The sequence below is a fragment of the Ambystoma mexicanum genome, chromosome 7q, assembly GCF_040938575.1.
Source record: "Ambystoma mexicanum isolate Mex_15411 chromosome 7q, UKY_AmexF1_1, whole genome shotgun sequence".
Lineage (NCBI taxonomy): Eukaryota > Metazoa > Chordata > Amphibia > Caudata > Ambystomatidae > Ambystoma > Ambystoma mexicanum.
Window position 1 is genome coordinate 708093393 of NC_090941.1, and position 19711 is coordinate 708113103.

General features: G+C 41.6%; 1 protein-coding gene across 2 annotated transcripts in view; it reads left to right on the forward strand.

The window, feature by feature from the left end:
• LATS2 (large tumor suppressor kinase 2) overlaps positions 1-6113 on the forward strand; it is a 283239-nt gene extending 277126 nt beyond the window's left edge. For both annotated transcript variants that reach the window (XM_069639030.1, XM_069639031.1), the window contains exon 8: positions 1939-6113. In XM_069639030.1, coding sequence (XP_069495131.1) covers positions 1939-2430 — 492 coding nt within the window. In that variant the 3' untranslated portion in view covers positions 2431-6113. The remainder of the gene's footprint in view (positions 1-1938) is intronic.
• The last annotated feature ends 13598 nt before the right edge of the window (positions 6114-19711 follow it).

The following is a 19711-nucleotide window of genomic DNA, read 5'->3' on the forward strand; positions in this document are numbered from 1 at the left end:
AGGGAAAGCCACCCAGCGGTAGCTTTTGTTTACTACAGCTGGCTGGCTTTTCCTTCATTAGTGCCGCAAAAGCAAAAGCCAGCACAGGAGGGCATCCATTTCACAAAATGGATGTGCCCATGTGCTTGCTTTTGCGAATTTTGAGCTTGAATAGCTCAAAATTTTACATAGGCAAATACTAGCATTCTCTTTTTTAAAACTTCCTATCTATTTTTTAAATAAAATTATTTACTAGACCATGCCTTTAATGGCTTAAGCTATTGCATCCCTCTTGAATACTCCCCTATATTGTGTTCAAGTAGCCGAATCTTAATAATGCTTCATTCATTCAAAGATGCCACCCGCGGACACGTCATCCCCATCCCAACATGTCATCTCTTCACTTGCACATTACCTACAATTCCCTTATCTCGTCCTCGCCCGCAGAGCAGTATCCTTCCCATTCCTATTCTTCATCCCCTTCCTTCATCACCAAAAGCCTCGTAAACAAAACGTCCTTTTCTAACGTTTGCTTCTTGTAAACTTTTCTGTGCTCTCGCTCAAACTCCCCTTCTTTGTCAGCAACATCGTGGACCTTTAGATTGTTTTGTATTGTGTCCTGTGTTTGTACGATCCATATTTTTTCATAATAGCTGGTGCGAAAATGTATGTGAGCACAATGCTAGTTATGGTGCGCATAAAGTGACATTTAATAAGTTTTGAGGAGCAAGTCAAGTGTAAATATAGCTGTAGAATAAATGTCAGTAGAAGTGGGAGCAGCCTTAGTATCATCCCGTTGAGTATCACAGTACCGACTAGATACTAGTAATATTGCTTCTTCGGAGCATGTGAACAATGACCGAGGGTATAGTTCCGATCTAAATTCAAGTTGCTCAGTGGAATGGCCATGGTGCAGTTTTGCAGAGATTTTCAATCTCACCTTTTTTGCACAAATACAAATGTTAGATGCACCTATCTGCCATTGTCCTTATTCAGAATCTTCAGCCCTAAATGGGTAAGGAAGTGCAAAATGCACTTGTGAAAAAAGTGACTAAACAAATGATGGATCAAACGCATTGACTTATAACCGCTGAGCAGTCCTCTGGACAGTTTTCCCGTCCATCATTGTTTACCTCACCTGTGCCATTGTAGTTGTGGAAAAACCAAGTGCAAATCAATTTTGGTACCACCAAAAAGGGGCACTTTGCTCCTACTCTAACTTCTAGTTCAAAAACAACCATTCATCATGGAACCTCGAGCAACCACAGACATGTGTTGGCTTTGTTGAGTCTGGTCTGTGAGGTGTAACTTGGTAAAAAGTGAAAATGTTGCTTTCTGTATGAATCTGGGGGTAAAGTTACAAAGCATTTGTGGGTGCTGGAAAAAAAAAAAGAATGCCGTTTATTTAAACGTTAAACAAAAAATGTGGAGCATATTAAAATAAATATATTACTTAGAGGTCAATATTTATGTAATGCATATTTTAGGTAAATCATCCAAAGAACACATTTTATGTACTCAAATCATCGAGGGGTGCATTTGATAGGCCCAAGGGGTCCAGTAGAAGGACCCGGCCAGGACAGATATTGTGAGCTGGTTGTACTAACAGGGAGGGGGAGTCGGTGAAAGCGAGATTCCAACTAGAAAGCTTGGAGACTGGGTGAAGCTGCAAGAGATGAACCTTTTAACGTCGAACATGAAAAGTTCCAGTTTTTTTGTCAACAAGTCAGGCAATCAATGGAGTGAGGCCAATGCTGGCAATGGCTTTCACTCGAGGAGCCGATTTCTGCCCTGCTTAGTAGTTTGATCTTTGTTTAATGCTCTCAAAAATAATCTATAAAGACCCCTAGATAACCTGTTTACATTTCTAACTACTGCTTGAAAAATTGCCCAAATAGCTTTCTTTTAAATACAGTTGAATACAACCTGTAGGTTAACCAAATAATTTATATGTTTCAGGTAATCAACTGGGAGAACTCACTTCACATTCCCTCTCAGATAATGCTAAGCCCGGAAGCAATCGACCTCATTACAAAGCTCTGCTGTGCAGCCGACGAGAGGCTTGGAAGGAATGGAGCAGACGATATTAAGGCACACCCTTTCTTCAGTAGCATCGATTTGTGCAGTGACATCCGCAGGCACCCGGCCCCCTATGTTCCAAAAATAAGCCATCCAATGGACACCTCCAACTTTGATCCAGTGGGAGAAGAAAGCCCGTGGAATGACAGCGAGGATAGTACCAGAGCTTGGGACACGCTAACCTCTTCCAGCAATAAGCACACAGAACATGCATTTTATGAGTTCACTTTCCGCAGGTTCTTCGATGACAATGGCTATCCATTTAGATACCCAAAGCCATCTGCCATGGACGTCACCCAAAGTGATACAGTCAGCATTGAAAATAAAGACTCAGCGGGCCAGACAGAAGGTTGTCAGCCAGTTTATGTGTAAATTGTAAAAAGCAAAGTATCTTCTCTATATTAATGCCTTAGGCAAGAAACCAGGTCCTTTGGTTGGTCGTTATTCAAAACTAGTATCTCTTTCACACAAGTTGCCTTATTTGTATGTACATGTATTCATTGCGGATGTATGCTCGCCTGAAACATTGGTCCTTGCTAAAGCTTTGGCCATCAATTGCTCAAGTTTACATGGGCTTGCTCCAACACTGCCCTTACTACGTCCGGCATCCACTACATTTTCTTTAAAAAAACAGAATGGTTGTCTCCTCTTTCTGCTCGGTAAAAATGGATTATACCACAGGCCCCTATCAGTTGGTTAAAGTAAAACATACATTTCTATTATGCTTACATTTCAACAATATTCCTCGAAATTCCGGGCATCATCTGTAAGCATTTCCTCACTATGGAAATTCTATTTTCTGTCCTCTTTAGCCCAAAATGTAGATTTAACTAAATAGATTGTTCAGAGTACCAAACAAATGGTCCAAAGTCAAAAAGGCTCAAAGAGCTTTTTGCCATTTAAAGGTCTATAGATAATGTTTTTTCTAGCACGACAGATTTCTGCAGTTTTGGCCAGAATTCTGTCCCAACCCAGATAGTTTTCAACTCCATAGCTTGATCAAGAAACTGAGCTGAATAATGTATGCTTATCGTGCAGAATCATGGATAACCACCCACAAGTGACTTTAAGAAAAAAAAACAGTTGATGAAAGCCAAGCCTTGTTGGAGCTGTTGCGTGCACTGTTGCGTACATTTCATCCGCACTATGTTGCTCTTAGCAGCGGAAAGACATTGGAACTGCTTTGAGCTTTGTACCGAATCTTCACCATAAAGAGACAATATTTTTATACAAATTAGGAATTAATAGGAAAAGCACTTATATTATATTATTTGGAGGGAATCGTGCTACAAAAGTATCCAGTTGAGAGTTGACACGTCATGCTGCTGTTCTACGTTTCTCTCACGCTTTTATTGAGCCTTAGCACTTATTTCACAGTAGCTTGTGATTGGTGGGAAAGAGCCAGGAATTAGGCAAGATGTGAAAGAGCCTGGGGTGTCTAACAGCACCTGGGGTGAAGCATAAAACTGAAGAACGTCCAATGAAAAGTCTAAGTGCAATATTTTTAAAAACAAATCACACAGTTCGTGAAATTTCTATGGTTAAATGAGGTTATGTTTGTCAAGTTGTGATTGTTTTGAAAAGTATATTTTGTGACATTTCATAATTTTTACAAACCTTTGAAGCTGCTCTCGTACCGTCTTTTTAGTCGATTGTTATAGAAGGTGTGTGATAGTGGAGGCCTGGGCGTGATTTAAGTGTGTGACATATGCTGCATGTAGTATTTTTCTATTGTAAACGATGGTTGAGATGTCGCTCACAGGCAGGCCCTGTGGACATGAGACATTTCATACAGCTTGCTGATAATATATCTTTTCTAATATGTTTGTATGACTGTTCGATGTTAATGCCAAAAATTCCTCAGTTTTTATACATCAGCCACCATTGTTGTTCCGGTTGAATGGATCATATAGTAGGGAGCCACTTCTTACGTGTGTCAGCTCACATATTTGACACTGCTAAAAGAAACTAATAGCAAAGTACCTCTTTGTGTGCTTGTGTAACTCTTCTGCATGTTTCTATTCAACACGAATAGAAAATGAATTGCTACGTCTGGGCTATTCTGTATCATGTCATGGATACCTTGAGCCAGCTGCATCATCCCCTCCCACTCACGATATATAAACCAACACATGCATTCCCTCTTTCACAGAAAGGTTCTTTTTTAACCACTTTACATACAAGTCATTTCAATCATCGTGTTTCCTCCAGGTAAAGTGAGTAAGTCTTATGTAACTAGTGTATAAATTAAATAATTGCACATCAGTTACAAATGTATATTTACGAGTGAGCTTTGGTTTTCTTATGCTCGCTTGTGCGCTAAGCAAACTAGCTCTACATAACTAGTTCTTTGCTTGCGAAACACTCGTACATAAGCAAAAAATAACATTTTATTCCAATTGTATATACACTTTTACAAGACGTTTTGTTACTTGTGGTCACCCAAGTGTTCTGTTACATCCCGTAAAGCTTTCATGCCAGATCAGAAGTCTATTTTTATTCACAATCACACAAAGTACATTTCACCTGCATGTTTGTGAAACAAGCAATTCAAATGCCCTCGGGGCTACATTATGTAAAGCTTGCACTGATGCAAAAACCGTGCACAACAGTATTGCATCAATTTTTCTAGATTCTCATATAAGGAGAGTACACATTGATTTCACTCCAGACCATATTGCTTTAAGGACAAAAATAGAATCTCGGGATTGTGAAACTTTTACTTAATATATCTGAAGACTCTAGTGTTTATAAATCAGTCTATTTGCTACTGTTTTACTGATTTATCAGCCAGTATCCAGTTGAATGAAGACACGCGCTAAATGGGCTTCTATACACTAACGGCAACTGTACCGTAGTCCTCGGCCCATGAAGTATTATGGTTTCGAGTCAAATCTGTTAGGAGATGTTACAATCACACCAGCATCAAAAATGGCAAATCCTAACCTGGAGCACAGTTCTCATTCCCCACATCCTTCAAAATGAATGCCCACACACTCCCTGGGAAGTACCATACTGAGACACTAAACTTAAAAGAAAAGAAAACTTGGGTCTCTTTACTTCATTATTACACTAGTGAGTATATGAGACACATTGGTATTTTTCCACGTTTCTACTGTTTAAAGAGAATGGATGTAAATAACGCATACAGATCAAGCTCTAGACTTTGGCGCAACCTTTTTAAATATATGGCTAAGTGTGTATTTTCAAATCCTTATTGAAGGTGCACACTTGCCTGCACATATATTTATCTGGTGAATTATACTAGTAAATAGACCCTATGTTCCAGTTCGTTTCAGTTATATTTTGTCGATTTGGAGCTCTCATTGACTCCTCATGTATGTCAAGTAATGCTAGGAACATAGTTGTTTCCATGAAAAATACTTTTTTCTATTTACAAAAGTGATGATGATTAAAAGTAATATTCAAACTCCTATTAAGCCATACATAATGTCCTATACAATATTAATAATATATGCATATATAAAGATATATATAACATATTTTAAAAATGAAAACCTACAGATATTAAAACCCTTGGCACAACCAGTCACAATAAGGTATTCCCATTTGCATATCAGGAGAGCAGTCATGTTTGAAACGTTTGATGTAATATCATGAAAAGAAATAGTATTGAACTGTATTCTCATATATTTTAATTATTCTGAAGCATTTTATTTTTCCACATATTGTTCTGTAATACTTTTACCTTATCTTATCCTTCATTTAGATATTTGAGCAACAACACATGTATCCAATCAAGAAAGTGCCTAAACTTAAAAAAAAAAAAAAAGGTGATCCTTGTGTCCATGTTTACATTGGTATGAAAGGAGTGCCCCAGGTGTGCTGTGCTTGTGTCGTGACTGATTGTGTAAGATTCAGTATTACTGCTTTTTAATGGTTATTCATTTCTCTGCTGTTTGCATCTATCCAACTTCCTTTCAAGTGGTAGGTTCTCTCTCAGGAACACATTTTAACTGTTATTTATTAATATATCATTGCCTTTGAGCGCTTCTATTGGCACAATTTATAATAAAAAATTGAAATAAACAGAAGTGATTGTGTATTTGCTTTTATCTGTAGGCATGCATCGAGTCTGCGGCACAGAGAAGTTAGTTAGATGTATGGTCTGTTACCTCCTACCATGTGCCGATGGCTTTTCAGGCAGCCTCTGCCCCAACTTATGAATGAAGAATGTTATATGTCTCTGTTATAGGTCTTGATATTTTAATCGCAGTAATTTATATGACTTTTTGATATTCATCGGTATGCTTAGAAGACGCAGCTATTTATTGTGTCCAGTGTTTTGCGGCGCTGCAGGAACGATCACTAAAGGAATTAATAATTATTGCCTGGATCTGCAGCCAATACAGGATTTTATGATCCCAAAACCCTAATATATTGGGCGGAGCAGACAAGGTTGCACAACGAGGGTGTAGGAATCATAGTATCATATTTGCCTGCAGCTTTTGTGCAATAATGCTGTTATTGCACCAAAGCCACCTCGCTGGGTGTTATCATGTACCTCTGGTGTTTGACACAGAGAATAGATAAACATGGTTAAAATAAAAATAAAAAACTGTTCAAATTGACACCCAAGCAAAAGATGCTTGGTGGTATCTGCCTTAAGCCCATTGTCAGTTTCAAGTGGCCTGCCAGTTCCCCACCACACTGAGCAACAGACAGAGAGGGGGTGCTTCGGAAACTCCAGCGTGAAGCGGGATGCAGCCATGGAGGGGAAAGGGAGAAGGAAAACATGTAATTTGGTGGTATTTGTTTTCTGTTTGATACAATATCTGGCTCATAGAGTCCCACGTGCAGGGGTGAACGTCTGCGGACAGACATTTTTCCACCTTCCAAATGCATACTCAAGCTTTTAGTCGGGTACCATGGGAAAGGTTCTGTACTGCTATGTGTTTTGCCAACATGTGGGGCTAGGGATTGATGGCATCCATGGAGGATCCCATGTGTTTTACCTGTGGGGCTAGCACATCAGTCTCGGAAGTGGTCCCTGCCACCAAGGTCTTCAGGGATCCATCTTCTACCCTTCATGCAGTAACTTCTGTGAAAAACCTGAGGGCGTTCTTGCTTCCTTTTCCACAACTTCCTCCCCTCAGGTGGCCAGGGAAGGACCAACGCTTTTGGATCCCGACCCTGGGGGTTGATATGCGAGAGAGCTTCACTTCGGTGGAGGAACATTGGGGAGTGGGGAGAGAACGTCTACAGGTGAGACACAGTATTCCCCCTTCCCTTTTCATGATAAACCTTTAATTCCTGAAGCTTTTCATGTTATCAAACTCTGGTTCCCTGTAGTCAGGATAACACACGGAAACACCCTTGGTATAAGAGGATTAAAAAGAGACCAAACCGAAGGAATTCTTCCAAACCCCTTATGAACTCTTATAAGGATTACCCAACTCCTCAAAAATATGTCAACTCGGGAAATAAATAGGAGGAGTACCCCATATAAAGCAGTCCCTCTCTCTTCCATACACACACCATGATTTTAAAATAAATCCATTTAAAACTGGGACGAGAAAGAGGCGACTAGGAGCAATGCACACGCCTAGTCGGTTTCACCACTTTAGTACAGAGACCAGGAAGATGCCTACAAATGATCAGGCATGTCCTTCTAATTGTTACCATGAGAGTTAGGCAAACTACCTGCACCTACAGCCTATTGAGAGGCTACAAGTGCTTAAAATCAGGCCCCCACAGCAAAGCATGGAAAACATACCTGGAGAGAAGGTGGCAGTTATGTGGCGAGGAGTTGGCTGGAGCAGGACCGGCAGAGAGGATGGCGTGTGTCCCCTATTTTATTTATTTTTAGAGCGCTGAAGCCCGTGGGCATCAGAGCGCTATAACATGAACACGAAGATACAACCATAGTAACAAGACAGATGTCAGGTCTCAGAAATCAATATATGGGGCAGTTTTAGCAGAAGAGGAATGTTTTAGTGTTTTCTTGAAACCATTCCAGTCAGAGATCCCACTGATGGATGAAGGTAAAGAGTTCCAGAACATTGGTTCTTTATTCCGGAAAGATCTTCCTAGTCCTCTGGTTCTTTTGGATCTTATTCCTTGTTACAGATTTAGATTGGATGAACGGAGGGCTCTTGCAGGAAGGTATGGTATAAATAGTATTTTCTAAATACTTAGGGACTTTTCCGTATAGAGAACGATATATTATGGAGCCCATTTTAAAATTGATACGTTGTTGTATCGGCAACCAATGTAGGTCTTTCCTAATGTTCGTGGTGTGAGATCTCCTAGAGATGTTCATGGCGATGCGAACAGCATCATTTTGAATAACTTAACATGTTTGAATATTAGACTTGGTCGTACCACAAAGTAGGATATTACAATAGTCTAAGCAAGACAATATCATAGCCCTAGCAACAGTTACAGCATTTGCGTTGTTGATATAAGGACAAATAGAGTGTACAAGTCTCAAATGATAGTGGCAGGTTTTTCTGAGTTTTGAACATGAGAGTCTGAGTTCATTGATGCTTCCATATAGACTCCTAACGTCTTCAGTTTTTCTTGCGTTTTGATCATATTGCCTTGCAAGGTGAAGTGGGAGTAGGCTGGGATCAATTTGGCCCCGGCTTGAGGGGAGCTGAATAGAAGGAGCTCCGTTTTATTGCCGTTGAGGCAAAGCCAATTTAGGCTCATCCAATTACCAATTACTTTGTATATGTTTTCTAGAGTTTGAAAGTCTTGCTGATAGTCACCACTTAGCTCGATAACTAATTGTGTGTCATCAGCGTAGTTTGTAAAAAAGACATGTAACCCTATCATAATTGTAGTCCATGCTGTGCATTTTTTTAATTGTTGCACACTCTGTTGCTATATTTTAATAACAAATGCTGATAATATGACTATGCACTTATTGTAGCAGAGCAGAAATCATTTGGCTTGAAAAGCAATTTGCAAAATTTGCAAATAAGAGAAGTTAGACATGAGGTTTGTTGCTTAGGTTATATCTATCTTGTGCTTATTGCATAGACACAAACACATGTTTTAAACACACTAGGATTTGGTGGCTTCCAATGAATATATTAACCCTATTATGCATTCTCAAAAGTTCATAATTGTTCTGTATATGTTCAGTTGTGCTTGGAGAGAGAGAGAGAGAGAGAGAGAGCTTTTAATGGACATTTGTGAAACATCATCTGTCAGAGCAAATATTAATGTTCCATTTGTGGCTTCAGGCCTATGGGGCCTGACTAGGAGTCAGAGCTGTTCAAATTATAGGTATAAAAATGCAATTTATGGCACCCTGTCAAGGACTTGATCACTGGGGCGTTGCTTACCAGATCCTGGCTGTGAAGATTCTTTCTCTTTCTTCTTGGAGGCACTGGGTCACAAGCTGTCCAGTATGAACCAGGGTCTATGCAGGTAAGATACACAGCCCCCTTCCGTCCCGAGCTGATGTTAACCATGGCAGGGTCGGGGACCGGTGCCCCCACACCACAGGCTTAGCTGCTTCCCAGAATTAATGGGGTGCAAAGGCAGCAGAACCACAAGGGTTCCACTGGGCCGGGAAGTGCTTGCTGGATGTAGAATAGTCAGGCAGGACTCAAAAACAGAAAACAGCTGGGAAAAAATAGGAACAAGAGTCAAGCAGGAAGTTAAGAGACTGGATGGCAGAAATGAGGAATGAGCAAGTAAGGCAGAATGAGTAAGCAGGTGGGTTACAGGAAGCAGATGAGAGATCAAGTTGACATGAAAAAGGGCAAGGCTCTGATCCCAAAAGACCATGGAGAGGCACAGGAGCAGACCTAGACCATGGGAGTGTTAAGACACATAGAACAGGGAAATTGCTAGCCTTAAATAGAGTGCGAGTCTTCTGGCGTCGGTGGTCTCCTAGGTAACTGAGATGCTGCTGGCCGGGAACAGGGTCACATGACCTGAGCCTTTAAGGCTGCACCATGATGTAGGCATGGCACGGTCCAAACCCCAGAAAGATCCGGCACCACTGCAGGACACTCCACCAGTGCACCCTGCAACCGCATGCGTCCCAAAGACCCCAGAAGCCAACACTCCCACCCACACCCCCTGCAATACAATTGCCAAGAACCAACAGGTACGTGGTGTGAGCGGCGGGAATGGCGTCTGTGGCTGTGCGTGACACCCCTGCATGAACTTTGAAACATTCTGAGGAAAGGTTCAATTGTTTTTAACATATGAAGAGTAGAGAAAAGATATCAACTGCTATGTAGCATATTCATGGCATTTTGTACTTCAGCTACTCAGGAAATAATACAGTAGTGTCTCTCTTCAGGCCTTCTTGAAGGAATGTCTCTGTAGAGACTATGCAGGAGAGTGTGATGAATCCGATGGTGTCACCACTTCTTTCCCGGAAGTGACCTCTCCCCATGTGGCCAGGCGACAGCAGCCTCTACCTGATCCTGACCCTTGTGATGGCTATATGGGGGAGGATCACATGGGGGAGAAAACCTCTGGGGGAATATAATGGCACCATCATATGAGACATGGTATCCCCCTTCTCCTTATGAGCATACTCCATGCCTGCCTAATGCCTTAATGGCATACTGTTACACCTCCCCTCAATCCCCTCATCCACCTAGGAAGGATACTGAAGACCTTCTAATGAGATCTGTATGTGAATCGTCAAGATCTGACTTACCCTGTAGAATTAAAAAGAACACCTTCTCAACCTCTGCTAACAAGTCACCCGCAGCTGACTTGTCTGTAAAGAACAATTACTCAGACTTTACCTGCAAAACAAAAAGAATGGACTTCTATTCCAATAACTGCCTGAAAACTGCAATGAGGAAGATTAACAGAGTAAGGCAGTTCGACCAAGGCCAAGAACACACGCTGCACTCTAGTTATTGCAAGCGCATACCTGTGACCTGGATATTTAAACAAGTGGAGCAGCTGACTGATGTGCATTACTGGAAGGAGAAAGATGCATCTCTCTGTGAGATCCGAGAGACTGTGAATCTAGAGAGAGACCTATGAAGCCAACCAGCTCGGGAACCAGAAAATAAAGGGTAGCAGATTGCGAGAAGAAATATGCTGCAGAAACACCAGAAGGCACCAGTGGGCTCCTATGCATTCATAGGTGTTTGAAGGCAGCCTTTGCCCTACCAGAGCCTGAAGACATGAAGCAGAAGAGCCCAGCAGGGATCACAAGAGACAGAGAAGCAGAGAAATGGATGTAGCAACCAAGAGGTAAACACTGAACGACCGTTACAGGCTTGCCTCAGGAGAAGTAGAATACGCCAGCCAGAGCCGGTGAGCCCACCCAAGGGAAGCAGGGATGCAGGGGCATATTGGCAGGCATGCCAAATTCGAATTAATATTAATGAAGAAGCATATGAGGAGAAAGAGCAAAAGAGTGTTTATTTGGAACAAAGCACAGAAGAGAAACGCACGACTCATGTTTGTGAGTGTATGCAATGTACATGTAAAAGAAGTCCTGTCAAGATAATGTATGTATTTATGCTTGTAAAGCGCTGGTAGCCCACAGGCATCGGGGCGCTTGGACAGTACAACACATATAGCAAGGCATGAAGCCTAGCCACTTTCTAACCAGATGGGTAGCACTAAGTGAAGGAAGACTGAGTTCCTTATCTGAAAAGATGGGTCTTAAGACGTTTCCTAAACGCCCGATGATTATTTTCTGTTCTCAGTACCTCTGGAAGATTATTCCACAGTTGTGGGGCCAGGACCACAAAGGACCTGTCCAAACCAGATTTCAGTTTGAAATTGGGAACAGACAGAAGACTCTTACCTTCCGATCGTAACCGTCTATAAGGAGCATGTGGCACTAAGCTATTCTTTAGTTAACATGGGGCTTTGCCATAAAGGCACTTGTGCACCAGTGAGAGGGATTTAAACTTTATTCGTTACTCGACTCTAAGCCAGTGGAGGGACACTCTTTCACACTCGTTACATGATCCCTTCTCTTCAGATTTTTGACTAGCCTAACAGCGTCATTTTAAATGACTTGGCATCTAGCCAAGTCCTTGACAGTAGCCCCGATCAAGAGAGCATTTCCATAGTCGAGCCTTGACAAGACAATGGCTCTGGCTATCGTGGCCAGATTTCTTTCATTCAAGAAAGGCTTAATAGCTTTCATTAGCCTAAGATAATATGCCATATTTTTATGTAGATAGTTGGTCTGAGCATCAGAATTGACCGCTGAGTTTACCATCATGCCAAGGGTTTTAACTTGGGAGGATACTTGAATTTTGACGTCCTTGATCTGAAAGGACTTATATTCCCCCCCCAAGTTTAGCTAACTGGCGACTAGAACCGAAGAGCATCAATTCAGTCTTAGAATCATTAAGACACATCCAATTAGCCTGCCTCCATTCATCTATCATCCTATAGACTTTTCCAATTGTAACACTATCTGCGTCATGATTTCCCTCCAGCTCCAAAATAAGCTGTGTGTCATCTGCGTAGTTCGTGAAAAACACTCCAGCCTTGACTAGAATACTACACAGAGTGCGCATATATATTGAAAAGCATGGGTGACAGACTGGCGCACTGGGGGACACCAAAAAGAACAGAGCACGTGTCAGAAAAGCTACTTCCGCAATGAACTCTGGCTTGGCGGTCAGATAAAAAAGACACCAGCCACTCTAACCCTTTTTTTTTGGAGCAGCCCACATTTTTCCCTGAGAGTTTTGATAAGGAGTTGATAATCTACCAGATCGAAAGCCGTGCTTAGATCCAGAAGCATCAGCATCCCTACTTTGTTCCTATACACCGAACTCAGCATGTGGTTCTGGAAATCCAGCATAGCTGTCTCCATGCTGTGTGTCACTCTAAAGCCTGATTGTTGCTGATGTAGGGCAGAGTGACTCTCCACATACAGTTGTAGTTGCTGAGTGGCTATTTTGTCCAAAATTTTAAGGATAACATTTGAGTTGGTTATGGGGCGAAGATTGGCTGGGTCCTTGGGATCCAAGCCTGCCTTTTTTACTAGTGGGGTAATAGTAACCTTTTTTGAGCTCCTTCGGAACTGAGGCCTCCTTGAAGGAGGAATTCACTATTTTCAATAAAATAGGTGCAAAGAGTTCCTTATGCTGCTTGAAGGTAGCACATTTTCTGCACAAGTTGTTGGTTTCATGTGGCACAGCACCTCTAATAATTCAGATTCCGTGACTATCTCAAACTTAAAAGGCTCTTCTCCAATACTGAAATCATCTTCCACAGGGGACAATGATTGGAGGATACTCTTGCTTTAATTATGTTTTGCCTGGCTTTATCTGTTTTGGCTATGAAAGCCTTCTGTACGATGTTTCAATCTACCTCTGTAGGCGCAAACGGGGGAGTAAGGTTCTTAGGTTTTTCTATGCTCTTTAAAATATCAGAGTTTATTAGTTTTATTAGCTGTGTTTTCAATTTCCACATTGAAAAACTTCACCTTCGCTGTCCTTATCATTTCTCTATACTTTTTGTCCATATTTTTCCATTTTATCTCATTTTCCTCAGATTTATCTGCGATCCACTTACTCTCCAAAACCCTTTTTTTCCTCTTGGTTGTAAGGAGCTCGGTGGTAAACCATTTTTGATTGTTATTGTTTTTTCTAGCTAACTTGGTTTTAAATGGTGCCTCTATCTCCACCAACTCTTGAATATGCTTGGTGTATTTATCTCATAGAGTCGCACAATTATCTTGTTCCTGAAAAGAAAGCATGATTTTATCAAGGCATGTCTGGAGTTGTACATTATTAAAGTTTTTGAATTTTCTACTGCCAACTTGAATGTGGGGATTGTGTTGTAGGGGATGTATTAGCAATTTTAGAGTTGAGGAGACCAGGTAGTGATCACTCCAAATGCATGGCATAGTTTTGCAATCCTGGGTCAGAGTGTTGTATGCACACAACCAGTCCAACTGGTTCCCTTGAGGAGTTGTAGGATCCTCATTTTTAATGAGGAAGTCGAGATTGTTTAATGCTTTTTCTAAGGCAACGGCTCCCTTGTCATTCTTATTACCACGCCAGTAATTAAAACCTCCTGGCACCAAGGTGGACACATTCGTAGATCTTAATGTAACCAGTTGTGAACAGAGTTCCAGGGTAAGATCCGAGACCAATGATGGTGGTCTATATATTACTATCAAGTTAAAACAATTATTGGGCAAGAAAACCAATTTCAGATGAATGGCTTCACACCCACTGCAACTGAAATTCACTGTAAAGAATTTGAGGTTGTCCTTTGCAATAATTGCAACCCCTCCGCCCCGTCCCTGCTGTCTATTGTCATTGTAAACAGTGTAACCATCCGGTACAGCCTGCTCACATGTAGGCCCAATGGGGTCTTTCAGCCAGGTTTCAGTCACGCAAAGTATATCATAATTATTGTCCATAATCAAATCTTTGATATTCAAAGCGTGTTTAGTCATGGAGCGTGTGTTTAGCAGGCCCACTTTTAGACTAATATACCGCTCGGTAGACTCATGCGGTAAGTATACTTTTGTATTGCTAGTTTTAATATTCTCATTATCTTCAACCCACTCCAACAACCCTTCCCTCCCTTTTGCGACCATGTCCTCATAGAGTTTGATGAAAACTACCCGGTGCAAGGAGGTAAATACTTAATTGGGAAACTGAAGGGCTCAGGAACGAGGGGTTGCAGAGCAGAGCACACCTTACGCGCCTGACGTGAAGATAAATAGTCCCGTGAACTACAAAAACGCTGGGATTTGTAGTTCCCAACACTCCGGTCTGCCTAGCAACAACTCAGTTGCAGGAAGAAATGAACGTGTCTTTAAAAGTACTCGTTTATCTGCTGGAGTTGTAAAATTCAATTTAGCAGGCTTCAACAAACAGAATGCAAAATTAAAAGGACAATTCAGACACTCCTTCTGTTAAAATAGTTAATGGAGGCTAAAATCAAATAAACACACAGCTAATGCTAAAACAAACTGCTACCTAGCATACACTTCCTTAAAACAGAAGTAGGGTTCAAGTTGCCTATCTGACAAAGTAATAATATACCAGGAAGATATAATATCAGGAAAAGCAAGAGACTATCCAGTTTGGAGGGGTGTGCAGATCCCACATGAGAACATCCCTGGCAGAGAAGTGTACCATGCAGTTGCAAGTATGTGCATCTAAGAAAGCCCTGGCAGGAGAGTATACCAGGTAGTTGCAAATGTGTGCATCTATGAAAGCCCTGGCAGGAGAGTATACCCGGCAGTTGTAAGTGTGAGTATAAAGGAACATCCTGCTAGGGAAGTACACAATGCAAGGACAATTTGAACATTGTATAGGAAGTGCATGATTTAAAGAGGCCCTGAAAAAGACATGTCAGGATTGGCAAAAAGGCTACACTGATCACGAGAAGAAGAGTCAAAACCTGGCAGGAGAGTACACCAGGTATCCTGGTCATAAGAGGAATATATCAAGATTCGACCTCTCAGCCAAAGGTATTTTGGGTATCAATTGTGTTGTTGCTCAAGGGAAGAGTGGAGACCTGGTAAAGGAGTACACCAGGTATCCAGCCAAGATACAACCAATTTGTTTTGTTTGTGTTACTAACTCCTGGCAGGAGAGTACACAGAGTATCCTAACAAGACAAAGAGCCCAAGTTGTATTGCATATCACTTGTGTCATTTATCAAGGGAAACCCAAGGAACTGATGTTGTTGAATAAAGCACCAAGGGAAGAGAAATCCAGGGGAAGGGATCCACCCTCTGGAACAAGGAACTATAATATCCTGTTGGTACTTTTCTGTTGCAGTTATGCATTTTCCTTTTTGAACATTTATGAACCACTCAAGGCCAAAGACATTACCCATTTCACTTAAGAGTTTAGTTTATTAGAATGTGAGGGCCAGATTAGTACTTTGGACACGGGACGGTTTTACTTTGGGCATTTTGATGCTGACAAATCCTTAGTTTGTTTTTTTTAATTTATTTTTTTACTTTTGGTTTTAGGTAGGGAAACACCCCTTAGACCAGGGACAGAGGGGCATGCCCCTCCCCATTTATTTTAATAACAGCCTTTTAACGAAAACCATAAGTCTTAGTGTCCTTCTGTCATTCATGGTTACTCACAAGTGTCTCTGTAGAAACTAGGTAAGAATGTTGCATTCCTTCCTATTATTTGCAAACAAAAATGACCAAAACCTTTACCTGCTTTTAAGTGGGTGGCAAGCTTTTAGGTGGGTGCAAGTAGAATTCATGATGTGGCCACCACGTCAGTTCCTGCTTTAGTTAATCTTGATGATTATCCAGTTCGCCACCTAGGTCCATCAAGAAAGCCAAGAGATCTCATTCTTAATGATGGTGCTGATCTAGGTAAAAAGTCATACACATTTTCAGGCAGATTCTGCTCTGTAGAAATGTGGCAAGTATGGGAAATCCCTACCTCTGGAACCAACAGATGATGACTGCTGTGATTATTCATCACCCTGTATTACTGCATGTGTGCATGTTGGAGAACTGGGCCCATTTCCACATTCTTCTTCCTCAGTCTATTCACCAACTGTGCAGCTGTGTTTTCTTTTCAGCCGTTCAACCCCATGGTCTGCAATCAGTGACAAACACTCCCACAGTTGGGTTTTGCAGGATGCTCCCGGCAGGAATTGGTGATGTCTTGCAGGTGTAAAGGATGAGGGGTTAGGTACTACTAGCGTCATCTTGCTCGGATGACCAGTTACTAGATTTTTCTCAATAGACTTGGAGATGGGAAAAGATGAATTGGTTCTCACTGTAACTCTGCAGCTATGTCTTCTTACTAGTATTGCTATTTACTGGTTTTTGCTCAACCGAGTTGGAGACGATGAAAGATGAGAATATTCTCACTGTGGCTTGCAGATGTGAACACAGCAGGAAAAAAATGTCCAAAGTCTTTACAGATGTAGCCCACCCTATAGCAGAATTGGCTTGTTGTTCTTTTCACCAATCAAGATTACAGGCAACACACTTTCTATTTTTCATTCCTAAAGAAAAAGATGGGGAAAGCCAGGATTACACCACCTGCAAATATGTAAAATAAAGGTGGATTGCCCGTCCCCAGCATTGACAGGAATTCTAAAATGCCTGATCCTGTATTGTGCAGGCTGTCGCGAGCACGGATACCAATGCAGCGGAGAGTCAGAGATTGAAGCCTGTGAGAGATCATAAATCATCCACGTTCCCGGTGACAGCAAACGCCATTAGAGACAACGCTGAGGCATCCCATAGTAACCGAAATTAGAAGAAAGTGAACGTGAAGAGCAAGTTTCACTGCAAGCTTTTAGAATCGACAAACTCTGTATGTGAAAGGTCCAGTTAGTGATTCAGCTGATTATAGAAGCAATCTGCTTCACTGCACTAAAAAGTTGACAAGTACTGACGCACACATTTCTCAAGCAGTGTGAAGGGCTATGGTACCCGGTCCACAGCTGGTTTAAAGAATAGAATAACAATCCCTGATATCCATACCTGAAGAAGGGTGTGAGAGCCTGAAAAGCATAGTAATTGATAGGAGATGCCAATTTGAGAAATCTCAGCACAGCACAGACAGTAACATCAATTCCTATGGAGCTATCTGGATCAATAAAATTCACATTATTCATATTGTGATGCTGTTTTGAAAATTAGTTTATCTTAATTTTCTGATTGAAATATGCAACATTTACAAAAGTAATAACTGAATAATGGTAGCATATTAAGAGTTGTCAAACCACTTACTAACCTAAGAGATTGTTGGATTACGAAATTTGTATGCATGGTAATGTCAGGAATTACGGTGTATCATCAATAATTTGCTTTATTTTAAAATTGTACCCTATAACACATGGATTATTGAAAATACATAACCTTTTATCAAATATTAGCTTGAATAGAGTGTGTTTAAGGATATTCTGCCATTAGATTGCATAATAGTGTGCCCTTGTTTGCCCCTCGCTGAGTTTCGAGGGACCTGTCTTTACACTTGTTTCCGGATCTAGTAGCACAGATCTTACAAGGAGCCACCTGAAAGTCATTGTTTCTGTTAATTAAATTGTGTATTACCAAATTGGTTTGAAGAAAGAGTACAACTCCACATTTTGCTACTCCCTGCATTGAAGACAGAGTGTGTGATCCAATCTGTTGCTTTTCCTAGAACTGAAGTGACTCAAGACCAGGTGACTTCAGGATTGGTGCTCACACCATCTGACCAGGTTAAAATGCCTTCTGGGTTGGATTTGGTCAGGTACCTTGCTTTCTCGGCTACTCCGTGAAATGTTTCTGCTGTGCTGGCAATAGTTATTTTAAAGTCTTTGAGGTATGCCAATAGCAGTGGAAACTGGAAATGCCTGAGTTTGGCTTCAGGCCATTGCAGCTGCATAGGTTCAGCATGAACTAATGTTTGGAGAATGATTGCACAACAGTTGCACAGACAGTGATCAGGATGGCAATTCCTGCAGGCACACAACAGCATGTAGCAGTGAACTGGATGATGTAGGACCCATTGGGTAAAAGATAAGACCAGCTTGCAAATGCCTCAGCCCCTACTTCACTCAATGTTGCAGACTGTAGAACGTGACGGCAGTTCACAGCACTGTTTTTGTGATGATTTGGTACTTTATTTGTCGGTGCCAACAGTCTTTCAGGAAATGATTGAAATCCCTTGTGTCACACAGGCCTGTGTGTGAGAAACTTAATATCAAGTCTTTATGCGGTGTTCCTCAACTTGATGTAGAGCATCCCAGAATTTTAGTGCTTGGCAAAACAGAGAGGATTTTGTATGTACTGAAATAAGGCAGATTTAATTAAATGTCCAAGACTTTACATCTATAGCTGTGAGAAACCTGAAGGTGTCTCACCGCTAGTCCCCAGGGATCTGTCATCCAGGTAGCCAGGACACAGCAATTGCTTTTGGATCCAGTTCCTGGGGGTGGGCCAGTGTGGGAGGATTACCTGGGTGAGGGGTCTTCGGGGAGTGGAAGTGCGACAAAGGATGGCAAGACGCGGCATCCCCTTCGCTGTAACACCTTTACCCCATCCTACCAGGTAGGATACTTAGGAACTCAACCCTGTTTCCCAACACAACCATTTCTTGCCAGACATCTCTCTACAAGAGAAAACAGACTAACACCCGAGCCGAATACCTGACATGTGCCAATACAATGGTCAGGCAGGGTCAGGCAATTACTACTGACCATTGCACACACCTGACTTCCATTACACTTCCCCACACGCATAACAGACGGAGCACAAAAGCAACCGCTGAGCAAGGCAAAGCACGCGTGAAAGCAGCAGTTCCAAGATGGCAGTTTAAGATGAGGCGAAAGACAGCAAAACCGAAGAGGATTGCAAAGAGGGAAGTGCACTCGACCTTTTCAACGGAAGACTGTTACTTTCATGTACCTTTGAGAATAGGAAACATAAGACCAGGAATTAAGACTGAAGAGTCCTGCATTGTGTGTCGGAGGTACCAGTGCCTCTCCCGCATCGATAGTCAAGGTAGGGAGAATCGTTTGCCGCTGTGGTACTGTCCTTGGCTCTTACAACAAAGCAGTGCCAGTAAAGTCAGCACAGCCGGTGAGTTGAGGAGACTGATACTAGACCGGTCTGTGTTGAAGCCAAGTAAAGTAAAGTAAAGTGAAAACGGAAGAGAACAGTAGATGAAGCGTAAGTGGCAAGCAACGCAAACAAAATTAAACAGATGAGTGATTGAACTTTGAAGCCAAG